The sequence below is a fragment of the Erythrolamprus reginae genome, chromosome 5, assembly GCF_031021105.1.
Source record: "Erythrolamprus reginae isolate rEryReg1 chromosome 5, rEryReg1.hap1, whole genome shotgun sequence".
NCBI classification, from domain to species: Eukaryota; Metazoa; Chordata; class Lepidosauria; order Squamata; family Dipsadidae; genus Erythrolamprus; species Erythrolamprus reginae.
The window spans coordinates 103,363,736-103,376,911 of NC_091954.1; the positions used below are offsets into that span (position 1 = coordinate 103,363,736).

The 13,176-nt window shown below is 42.8% G+C and overlaps 1 protein-coding gene across 2 annotated transcripts in view; it reads left to right on the forward strand.

The window, feature by feature from the left end:
* The first annotated feature begins 11,169 nt into the window (after positions 1 to 11,169).
* The window catches only part of NLGN1 (neuroligin 1), a 636,614-nt gene continuing 634,607 nt past the window's right edge, over positions 11,170 to 13,176 (forward strand). For both annotated transcript variants that reach the window (XM_070753652.1, XM_070753653.1), the window contains exon 1: positions 11,170 to 11,733. In XM_070753652.1, the coding sequence (XP_070609753.1) occupies positions 11,220 to 11,733 (514 nt within the window). In that variant the 5' untranslated portion in view covers positions 11,170 to 11,219. The remainder of the gene's footprint in view (positions 11,734 to 13,176) is intronic.

The window sequence follows — 13,176 nt, forward strand, 5'->3', positions numbered from 1 at the left end:
GTGGAAACGCTCAAAGAGGGTTCAAACGCACAAAATGACGCGACCGGCCCTCAGCCAATCAGAGGGAAACTACAGGGGTTCTACACGGCCTGGCAAGCGACATCCTCCGACAGATGGGCCATAGCAACAGTTACACAAGGGCTCCGATTGGAATTCATCCAACCACCTCCCAGCCGTTTCCTGCGCTGTCCCATAATAAAGGACATTTCAAAGAAACTACAATTGCGCAAAGAAATCTCACATCTGTTAGACATCCAGGCCATAGAATTGGTTCCGCAACAGGACGAGGGCAAGGGATTTTATTCCATGATTTTCATCGTCCCCAAACCCTCAGGAGGCTGCAGGTTGATCCTCAACCTGAAGCAACTGAACCTCTTCATAAAATACCAAAGGTTCAGGATGCACTCCTTGCAGACCATTCTGGCTTCCATCCGATACCGAGACATTTTAACATCCATCGACCTCAAGGAGGCATATCTGCATGTCCCTATTCATCTGGACCATCGCAGATTTCTCAGATTTTTCACCGAAGGCAGACACTACCAGTACAGGGCCATGCCATTCGGCCTGTCATCGGCCCTAAGGACGTTTACGAAGCTCCTGGACGTACTGACTGCCAGCTTAAGAGCACGATCCATCAGGCTGATGGCGTACCTGGACGACATAGTCATTTTGTCCAGGTCCCAGGTAGCTGCAGAGAGAGATCTCAACGAGACAGTTCGCACATTAGAACTCCATGGCTTCACAATCAATGTGGCGAAAAGCCAGTTGGTACCTACCACCAAGCTACTATATCTAGGAGCTATTATAGACACGCAAGAGGGCACGGTGTCATTGTCACCAGAGAGACAGGACAACATCTGGCGATTGATTTCCGGTCTTCGCAAGGGGCCAATATCATTATCGCTGCTGTCAAAAATATTGGGAACCCTGGTGTCAGCCATTGGCATCGTTCCCTGGGCCAGGTTCCATATCAGGACACTGCAGTGGTTCCTGCTTCCCGCTCAGAGGATCAAGGTGAGCCATTCCCACAGACAAGTCTGCTTGCCACAGAGGGTCAGGGAGTCCTTAAAATGGTGGACATCTGCCGCCATAAACAAGGGATCCCCCTTCCAGATAACAGATCAGGTCATTCTGACCACTGACGTCAGTCTTACCGGATGGGGAGCTCACATTGGAGTTCACATGGCTCAAGGTCTGTGGACAGCGGAGGACCTTTCATCGGTCAACATAAACTTCCTGGAATCAAAAGCTGTGTTTCTAGCACTAAAGGCATTTGCTCCCCTGGTTCAACCACAGCACGTGTTGGTGCTCATGGACAATGTGGCGACCAGAGCTCACTTGAACCACCAAGGGGGCACAAGGTCGCAGCGTCTCATGGAGGAGACGGAGGCACTATTCCGCTGGGCCGAACAACATCTGCAGTCCCTAGCAGCGGAGCACATTGCGGGGATCACCAATACAATTGGCTGAGCCGCTCCACCTTGGATCCATCGGAATGGAGGCTGGATCCGGCCCTGTTTCAACAGGTGGTGAGTCGGTTTGGACTTCCATTAGTCGGTTTGGACTTCCATTAGTGGACCTTTTCGCCAGTCCCCTGAACGCTCAACTTCCAAGGTTCTACACGAGGTTTCCGGCACCAGGCGCAGAGGAGGTCAACGCTCTCCTAACATCCTGGCCGCCAGGACTACTCTATGCGTTTCCACCAACAAATCTTATACCAAGAGTAGTGGAGAAGATCCTGAGGGAAAGAGCGGAGGTGTTGCTGGTGGCTCCACACTGGCCTCGACGTCCGTGGTTCTCCAACCTGGTGGCACTGTTGGTGTCAACCCCATGGAGGATTCCGGACCGGATGATATCCCTCAGCCAGGGGAACCTGCAACATCCAGATCCCCAGTGGCTTCAACTGACCGTTTGGCACTTGAACGGGTCAGGTTACGAGGATTAAAGCTACCGGAGAAAGTCATCAACACCATGCAGGCTGAAAGGCGTCCATCTACCTCCCGGATTTATCAGACGACATGGGCAGCCTTTTGCGGCTTCTGCGACAAACAGCAAATCAATACTGGACAAGCTTACAGTTCTGGAGTTCCTGCAGGCTGGCCTTGATCGTGGCCTAGCTCCAAATACACTAAAACGCCATGTGGCAGCCCTCATGACCATGATACAGGTTGAGGGAGTCCGTTCCTTGGCTTACCATCCTTGGGTTAAGGATTTTCTACGGGGAGCTGCAAACCAACATTCCCCACTGATTCGGAGGTTTCCCTCATGGGACCTCCAATTGGTCCTCAAAGCCTTGACAAAACCACCGTTTGAACCTTTGAGATCAATACCGTTGCGACTGCTGTCAATCAAAACAGCCTTCCTAGTGGCTATTACGTCGGCACAAAGAGTGTCAGAGTTAGCTGCCTTATCAGTACGCCCTGACCTCTGTATCTTTTACCCAGACCGAGTGGTGCTGAGATTGGATCCTTCCTTTATACCAAAGGTAAACTCAGAGTTCCACAGGAAACAGGAACTCATCCTGCCTGATTTTTGCGCCCATGGCAGTCACCCATCGGAATTGCGATGGCATAAGATCGATGTACGCCGTGCGGTCAAGATTTACATTAGACGCACAGAGACTTTTCGGAAGACGGAAAAATTGTTTGTTTCGTTCTCATCGGATAAAAAGGGACTTGGACTTTCATCTGTTTCCATTAGTCGTTGGATCAGGGACTGTATTGCGGACACATACAGAGCTCGTAACCAACCGGTTCCACCGGGAGTGACTGCTCACTCAACGAGGAGTGCGGCGACCTCAGCAGCCTGGGCCACCCAGGCGTCCATAGATGACATCTGTAGAGCTGCAACGTGGTCGGTTCCGTCACCTTTCATACGGCATTTTAAGTTGGACTCCTTCGCTTCCGCAGAGGCGGCATTTGGGAGACGTGTGTTGCAACGAGTTTGTTTATCTCCAACGTCCCTGACAAGACCTTCTCCCTCCCATGGGCCGTAAATCTCTGGTATATCCCATGTTGGACTCTCCTTCCAGATGCAATGGAGAAGAACCGTTGTACCTACCTGAACGGTCTTCTCAGTGCACTGGGAGGAGAGTCCAAACCCACCCGGTATAGTTTGGGTGCAGGGACGCCGGAGTAGGCAGTTAGTCAGTTATTAGTTGTTAACAATAAAACTTGGTTATCCTCTTACTATGGTTCTTTCGTTTTTAAAACTGGCTCATGGGGAGAGCAGAGGGGGCGATGCTCAATTAATATGTAAATTTTTAACTCAGTCTCTACCAATAGGATTGGAGTATTACCCATGTTGGACTCTCCTTCCAGTGCACTGAGAAGACCGTTCAGGTAGGTACAACGGTTCTTCTCCTCCCCATGGGGACAGTAGTCCATTACTGGTTGAGGCCCAAATATCCTGCGTATGGTCCAATATTTTCTCCAGGCATTGAATAAACATGAGGAATGCTTTTTCAATAACTAGGATATATTAGTAAGAAATAAAATAGAAACTTATTTAATAATGTCCTGATTATTTACAATTTACCTGATTTATTTTTCAATGCATTTTGGTGCCCGTTAGTTGGTTCATATATAAATCTTGTTTTTCCATTAACGAGCGACTTAACCATTAAGCAAATCAGCATGACATTACAGTAATGAATGATGTCCTTTTAATGGAGAGGTCGTTAATTTTGATAAATTCTTTGTGCAAAAAGTTGAGTGAATTATATATTCATCAAGAACAAAACAAGATTTATGTATTGAGGTTCTGGGAGTCAGCGTCAGGAATTATTATTATTTTTTTAAAAAAACCCATGATTCCTAAATTTATGTTTTCAAAAATAAAAGCGAAATTTTATTTGTTAGAAAAAAAGTCTTTGTAGGTGTATTCTGTGGAACCTGATTGTTCTGTTGGGCTCTGTGGTAGAATCCTCCCAAAAATTCACAGGTACAAATTTCAGACACACACACGTTTGAAAATTCAAAACACTGTTCTTTATAATGAAAATTCACTTAAACTAAGCCCTCTTTTGGTATAGCAAAGAGCACTCGTCTCCAAACAAACTGGTAATTTATGCAAGTCCCTTATCAGTTGTGTGATACTTAGCTTGCAGCTGTGAGGCAATTCACAGTCCTTCTTCTTTCACAAAGTGAAACACACTTTGCTCTTGTTTAGTTTCAAAGTGAGGAAAAATCAGCACACAAAAAGTCAAAGTCAGTAAAGCAGTCACGAAACACAACGATCAGATAATCCTCCACAATGGCCAAACCCACAGGCTGCTGTTTATAGCAGCCTCACTAATTACCACAGCCCCACCCAAACACAGGTGGCCTCGTTTTCTTTGATAATAATCTCTCAGTTGTTGTTGCCTATGCATCGCTCTCTGCATGCGTGGCTGTATCATTAACTCTTGTTCTGAATCCAAGGAGGAGCTAGATAATTGATCTCCTTCTGAGCTGTCTGCCACACTCTCCTCCTCCCTGTCACTCATATCTTCTTGGTCAGAGGAGCCTTCATCAGCAGATTCCACCGGGGGCAAAACAGGCCTGCAGCATGTGGATGTCTCCCCCACATCCACAGTCCTTGGGGCAGGAGCTGGGCCAGAGCTAACCACAACACTGATCAAGACTGGACAGTACACTTTTCAGTGCATGGCTTACAGTATTTCACACCTTTCTGTGCAAGGCATGAAAGATCAGTGATGCAGCATGAATAGATTCTTCCAACAGATCTATTGAAGTGAAAAATTGTCTGGGCCTATAGTTTTGGATAGAAGTTATTCAAGTGAAGATACAATGCAGTAGAATTGAGTACTCTATATAATACTATATAGAATGCTATAATATTATATTATGCAGATCCAGAAATAGAGATACAAAGAAGGGATTTATTTTTTCTCAGCTTGTTAAAATTTCTATTCAACCTTCGTAAATAATGGGAGATTCAGAAGGCATATTTTTTCATATAACATGTGGCACAAAGATGGATGGCTTTAATATTAAAAAGTCTGAAGAAATGAATAGAGTACAAATAGTTCTTGAGTTATGACCATTTATTTAGTGTCTGTTTTGAAGTTATGATGGACCCCCCTGATTCTGAAGTTTTGATTAATGTCCTTTATCCTATCTTGATAACTAGTGATGGGCGAACCCAACGGTGTTTGGGTTCGGAAAGTTTGGATGAACTTCGTGCAAAATTCGGTCGAACCTGAACCCGAACGGTTCGTGACGTCAAAGCTCCGCCCCCGGAATCTGTTCGTGGGAGGGATACTCTAGCTCCTTCAAAGGGAGGTCTTTTCATGTTAAAAAAAAATATTTTTATTTTTACGAAAAAGAACGCCGCAGCGGCACCGCAAACAAAGGGAAGTCCTTTCACGTGAACATAAAAACTTTTATTTTTACATGAAAAGACCTCTCTTTGCTTGCAGCGCCGCTGCGGCATTCTTTTTTGTAAAAATAAATTAGGAGCCCATCACTTGGTACAGTGATACCTCGTGATACGAACCCCTCACCATACGAACAATCCGAGATACGAACCTGGGGTTCGGAAATTTTTTGCCTCTTCTTCCGAACTTTTTCCATCTTACGAACCCGCCGCCTGAATGCTGAACCCAGAAGTTCAGCAAATGTTCGGGTTCGGGTGGCCGCCGAGAAGCCTCGCCACCTGGTTGTTGCTTTTTGAAACAGCCGGGGGGCTTCTCGGCGTCCTCCCGAACCCGAACGCCAAACCCGAACTTTTGCCGAACTTCTGGGTTTGGCGTTCAGGAGGCCGCCAAGAAGCCCCTGCGTCCAGCTGTCGCCTTTTGAAACAGCCAGGGGGCTTCTCGGCGTTCTCCCGAACGCCGAACCGGGAAGTTCAACAAAAGTTCGGGTTTACCGTTCGGGTTCGAGAGGACGCCGAGAAGCCCCCCAGCTGTTTCAAAAGGTGACAGCTGGGCAGCGGGGCTTCTCGGTGGCCACCCGAACCTGAACTTTTGCTGAACTTCCGGGTTCGGCATTGGGAGAACGCTGAGAAGCGCTCGACTGTTTCAAAAGGTGACAGCCGGGCGGCAGTGGTTTTTTGCGTTTTTTTTCTTGCACACATTAATTCATTTTACATTGTTTCCTATGGGAAACAATGTTTCGTCTTACGAACCTTTTGCCTTACGAACCTCCTCCGGGAACCAATTAGGTTCGTAAGACGAGGTATTACTGTATATGTACAGCATATTTATATCTACCTATATCAGTAGTTGGTTCAAAATGCTTTTGCTACCGTTTTGCGCATCCCGGGCATGTGGGCAGAGTCTCCCGCCTTTGCCAGTACCAGTTCATGGAACTGGTCTGAACTGGGAACAACCCACCACTAACATATACCTGTAAATAAGCATGTATCTTATATATCCATATTTATAAGCCCAACAGTAAGTGCCGTTCATATTATCTTTGAACTTTGAATCTTTATACAAAATAATAATTATCCTTTAAGAAGTATCTGTCAAGTATTTTGAATAGATGTTGAATTGTAGTATTTGCAGTATTACAGAAAAGAGAAAGAAAAAAAGAAAGATTATCTCCAATTCTCTACATTCCAGACAGATTTTCTGATCCCTTGTGGAGAATGATGGATATACGCCTGCCTTAATGCATTTTTACAGAAAACTGTATTAATGCAGTTAATTAAAACAGTTTTTACAGAAAACATGTTATTAAAATTAGAAAAGAGATGATAAAGCGTGAGTGAAATAGCCCAAAAGCTCCTTTTATTGCTTTATTGCCTTTGGAGAAAGATTGTTCAAAAAATATGCACCCCTCCCTGCTATTCTATGCCGCTTTTTATAATCTCCTTTGTAAAATAAGTTAAATGCCAAAGCAGATGGGCTTTTAAGCAGATTCACCTTTTGAATTTGCTCTGCAAAATTATGTAAGGCGCTGATAAAATATATTCTCATTAGAAACTGCTAATTCTCCTTTTAATAAAAAAACAACCCAGTCTCTTTCTAGTAAAGGTGAACTGTATTTTCTTGTATATTTCTTTTATAGGCAATAAAATGCACTTGGAGGGGGGGGGGAAGCAAAAATAATATGATTCTTAGTGAACAATGTTTTTCAGAGAACTCCGCTAGTTGCCTTCATTACAGAGGAAACATGGAGGAAAAAAAGAATTTGGAATTTTAGAACAGTGAATGGCAAGTTAAAAAGTTACTTAGATAAGATATAGCGCCTGAGCAATGTGCTAGAACAGTGATGGCAAATCTTTTTTTACTCTGGTGCCGAAAGAGCATGGGCGTGTGCTATCCCATGTTACACCAACACTCCGCAGTCTGCATTGGTTGCCGAACAGTTTCTGATCACAATTCAAAGTGTTGGTTATGACCTATAAAGCCCTTCATGGCACCAGACCAGACTATCTCAGGGACCGCCTTCTGCTGCATGAATCCCAGCAACCAGTTAGGTCCCACAGAGTGGGCCTTCTCTGGGTCCTGTCAACTAAACAATGCCGCTTGGCGGGATCCAGGGGAAGAGCCTTCTCTGTGGCGGCCCCGGCCCTCTGGAACCAACTCCCCCCAGAGATTAGAATTTCCCCCACCCTCCCTGCCTTTCGTAAGCTACTTAAAACCCACCTCTGCCACCAGGCATGGGGGAATTGAGATACTCTTTCCCCCTAGACCGTTACAATTTTATGCATGGTATGTTTGTATGTCTGTTTGGTTTTTATTATAATGGGTTTTTAATTGTTTTTAGTATTGGATTATTATTATATGCTGGCTTATTATTGCTGTTAGCTGCCCCGAGTCTTCGGAGAGGGGCGGCATACAAGTCCAATCAATCAATCAATCAATCAATCAATCAATCAATCAATAAATAAATAAATAAATAAATAAATCGCATATCCATGAGTGCCCACACCCATAATTCAATGCCTGGGGAGGGCAAAAACATCTCCCCCTGTCCCTCGGAGGCCTTCTGGAGGCTGGAATTGGCCTGTTTGCACATTCAATTATACACATTCAACCTTGCTTACTGCGATAGGGTAAAAACGCCCTCCCCATCCCTCAGGAGGCTCTCTGTAAGCCAAAAACGCCCTCCCAGAGCCTCTGTGCAAGCCAAAAATCAGATGTCTGGCACACACATGCACACTGGACTAAGCTAGGGCAACGACTCACATGCCAGCACATATGGCTCCGCAGGCCACCTATGGCACCTGTGCCATAGGCTCGCCATCACTGTGCTAGAATATAGAATAACAAAGTTGGGAGGCACCTTGGAGGACTTGGAGGACCTTGGAGGAATTAAGTTCTTAAGTAGAGGTACCACTGTATGTTTGGGGTCTAATTAATCTGTTATCAGTACAGTGTTCCCTCGATTTTCGCAGGTTCGAACTTCGCGAATAGCCTATACCATGGTTTTTTAAAAAATATTAATTAAAAAATACTTCACGGTTTTTTTCCTATACCACGGTTTTTCCCACCCGATGATGTCATACGTCATCGCCAAACTAATAATTTTTGCAAATAAATAACAAAAAAAAATTATTGTTAATAAATAATTATGTTTATAAATATCAGGATCACTAAGTATCTTATTCAATGGTAAGTACCAATAATAATGGTGAGTAAATGGTTGTTAAGGGAATGGGAAATGGTAATTTAGGGGTTTAAAGTGTTAAGGGATGGCTTGTGATACTGTCCACAGCCAAAAATGGTGTACAGTGATCCCTCGAGTTTCGCGATCTCGATCTTCGCGAAACGCTATATCGCAATTTTTCCACCCGATGACATCACTCTCTTCCTTCCTTTCTCATCTTTCTTTCTCTCTCTCTTTCTCTATCTTGCTTCTTCCTCTCTCACACTCTCTTCCTCCCTCTCTCATCTCTTTCTTTCCTTCTCTCTCTTTCTCTATCTCTCCCCCTCTTGCTGGCGGGCGGCGGGTGGCGGGCGGGCGAGCGGGGGCATCAGCGAGGAGCCGGGGTTTCCGCTTTGCGTGGGCGGCCGGGAAGACCCAGGGAAGGTTCCTTTGGCCGCCCAGCAGCTGATCTGCTCGGTAGCGCAGCAGCAGCGAGGAGCCGAATCGGGGTTTCCCCGCACGCAAAGGAGATAGTCCTTAACTTACAACAATTAATCAACACAGGAAAAAGTGACAATTTTTCACACTTATGACCGTTCCAACGTGGATGCGTGATCAAAATTCAGATTCTTGGCATCTGACTCACAGTTATTTCAGTTTAAGAAATTTGAGAAATTGTTAATTTAAGAAAATACATACTAGGTGCTGGTGTTGTGACAGCAGGACCTAAAAATAGAAGAAATAACTTCTGTGAGTGAGGATGGCAGAATGATGGGGAGGAATTACAGGGTTGTACAGTGGTATCTCTACTTAAGAACTTAATTCATTCCGTGACCAGGTTCTTAAGTAGAAAAGTTTGTAAGTAGAAGCAATTTTTCCCATAGGAATCAATGTAAAAGAAAATAATGCGTGCAAACCCATTAGGAAAGAAATAAAAGCTTGGAATTTGGTTGGGAGGAGGAGGAGAAAGAAGAGGAGGAGGAGGAGGACAGTCGCTGCTGAAGGAAGAAGGTGAGGTGAGGGGAATGAAAAACAAATCAAAAACTTTAAGGCTTTAAAAAAACCAAGGAACTCTAAGACAGCAAGGAGGAGCACGTGTCTCTCATACACCCGGCGTGAGGCTGCCTCCCATACACTGCGTCAGAAAGAGAAACCCAGAGGGAATGGCAGGAAACTGGCTGGGCCTTCGTGCCGCTCTCAAATTCCTGGGAAAATTTTCCGGGCTCAGGTTCTTAAGTAGAAAATGGTTCTTAAGAAGAGGCAAAAAAATTCTTGAACACACGGTTCTTATCTAGAAAAGTTGTTAAGTAGAGGTGTTCTTAGGTACAGGTACCACTGTATTATATTACCATTATTATCATAATCTTTTATTTTATACTTTTGTATTACAGTATTATTATTATTATTATTATTATTGGTGACTTTCTGACAAGCTAAATCAATGGGGGAGCCAGATTCACTTAACAACCTATTTACTAACTTATCAACTGCAGTGATTCACAGAAAAGTCTTAAAATGAGGCAAAACTCACTTACCAAATGTCTCATTTGGCTAGAGAAATTGTGGTCGTAAGTCAAGGACTACCAGTATTGTAACTCTTCCTTGCTTCACAAGACCATGAGGCATTTGCTATCTATTTCAAGTGATTTTAATTGCTATTTTTAACGTATTGCAAGTCAGATTTTTTTTTTCAGGACTAAGCCAAACTATTCAGAAAAACCTGGTTGTAAATTTTTCTTTAACTTATTCAACAACCCAGGATGATTTCATAAGGAAATAATATGTTTTCATATGTGAGGATTACTGAAGGAGCAGTAGAAAGAATTAGGCTCTTTGGATCAAACCATATTTTCATAAGTTACTTCTAAACTAGTATATTGGAAGAATTAATTATATTTTGCTGACTGCTGGTAATATATTTTATATCATCCAGGTTCTCTGTAGAAGTTTCATACCACCTTAATGTTTCCTGCCTCTCTCAGAGTTGTATAAAATTATAATTGATTTGTGGTTCCAAATTGCCTAATATTAATCAGTTTGAAATTGATCACAAAGCCTCTTTGTTAGTTAAAGAATGCAGCATTACAAATAAACTGTATGCACATTAATTCCAGCTCTTAAATCCATGTGTCCAGTTGTAGAAAAGTAAAAATAAATGCTGCATTTCTCTAAAGAAATTCAGCAAATGACATCATAAATAACTGGTTAATCAGTCTTTTATCTTCCATTTCGGGAAACTGTAAATTACTTGCATATATTTTTTTTACATGGCTCTGGTCACTATTAATAAACGCGCAGTAACTTGTAAAACATGTACTGTAGTTATTATTCTGCCTATATTAATTCTTTCATACTAATGATTTACTTTTCATTTTCTCCAGGCTATAGACCTGAAGTTAACTGGAATTGATTTATAAGTGAGGAATCTGTATTAAATGGATGCTCTCTTCATCTTGCTACAGTGGAAAACTGAAATGTCAATCGAATGAAGCCTGATAAATAGGACTCTGAAGATGCTGTATCAGCAAGAATGAAACCATTGGAAGTTACCATACAAAGAACCTTTTGGGTATTCTTAGACATTTGATTTTTGATTTTTTCCCCCCTGGTTTCCGTGGGAGGGACAAATCCTCCTTTCTGCCTTGCTGGATATAAACCACCTTGTTTTAACCATAGATGTACAACTCATGTGGGACCATGGCTTTTCCAATATCTGTATGGCTGAACTATGTGTGGAGGGCAACGAAAGCTCGCTTGTTGCACATGGGATTGGATGTCACATTTACCTTTTGCGTGCTTGGGTTCTTGATTCACATGGCCGCCGTATCATCTCAAAAGTTGGATGATATTGACCCCGTGGTGACTACCAATTTTGGGAAGGTGCGGGGGATGAAGAAGGAATTGAACAATGAAATTTTGGGGCCGGTGATTGAGTTCCTTGGAGTTCCTTACGCTGCCCCGCCTATTGGAGAACACCGATTTCAACCGCCCGAGCCACCTTCTCCATGGCCGGACATCAAAAACGCAACGCAATTTGCACCAGTGTGTCCTCAAAACATCATTGAGGGCAGATTACCCGAAGTCATGCTTCCCGTTTGGTTTACGAATAACTTGGATATAGTTTCTACTTTCGTACAAGATCAGAATGAGGACTGCCTCTATTTGAATATATATGTCCCAACTGAAGATGGTGAGTTATTTACTTCTGGAGCAGGGGGGAAACTTTTGTTTACTTTTCTGTTTGATATTTCTTTAAACAATGAAACCATGTGTACTGGTAGCCAGCACGGCTTTTTCTGTCTGCATGCTAATTTTTTTCCCTTGTTTTTTTTTTTTAAACCTGTGTGCATGTGGCTTTTCTATGTATGCATCAGTACTTAGCCAATGCTGTCCTTTTTCCTCTCTTAGTCTAGACTCCTTTTCAGCACGTTTATCCTTAGGTCAAAGTTGGTACCCAATTCTCATTCCCATTGACTCCTGAGAAAGATGCATCAACATCTCGATCCATTGCATGGATAGGCAAGAAGGAGACTCTTCTGCGCTCAAACGATACATATAATAAGCAGCCCATATCGAAGCTAATGGTATTGCATGCTCCTACCGTCTATCATTGGAGCTCCATGTTATTTTCTAGTCTTCTATTCATTTTTCAGTCAAAAGAATATCCAAGGAATGTGCCAGAAAACCCGGCAAGAAAATTTGTAGAAAAGGAGGTATGTATAAAAGTGGACACATAAGAATCCTGGGTTGGAAAACAAAATAAAAACTTAAACTGTTCAAAACCGTAGGGAGGAACCCCACCAGCATTCTAAAAGAGGATCAGGTTGTTGCTGTGGGTACAGAAAGAAAAAAAAGTTCATAAATAATAGGGTTGGAAACCAACGAAATAGGACAAACGTTTTAGAAACAAGAAGCATTAATGCACAGGGTATTGGAGAGTTGTTTGTATGTAATCATCCAATAAAGAAGTGGAGTTCAGTGGTAATGTGTGCTTTTCACATGTAGAGCCAATGACTTAGTAGAGAGTTTAATGAGCTGAAGCTTTTATAGCCTCGATTCCCTTGAATGCGACAGAGACGATGTTTGTAGTTGCTGTATAAAATTACTCCCCCTCCCCACTCCCGGGTATCTGATTAAAAGACTGAATGCTGTTTCCAAAGAGATAGAATTACAGTTACTTTCTTCTGGCGGAAGAAAAAGTATGGATTGTAAAGTAATTACTTTGTTTGCCAGGTTGATCGTTTCATATTATTTGGACTGAAAGTGTACATAACACTTCATACTGGATTTATATTGCTAGTAATACACAGTTTTGTTTTGTATTGGATATCATATCACAGAGGGAGATATAGTCGACTATCATCAATTGACAAATGTTTTCAGATTAGGTTTTGTTTGGGGTTTTTTGAGGTGTTATATTGAAGATTTTGAATTGTTTTCCTTTGTATTTTCAATTTTGTTTAGCTTTGCAATGCTAATTGACTGTTTATCAAAACAAAGTATTGTGGCAATCAGTTTAATTGAGCATTCAATTAAAACCTTTATGGCAACATAACGTCCTTCAACTATCACCAATACAATCAAACCTTTGACAATGATCATTTGACAAGCCATTGACATATTTGCTAGTTTT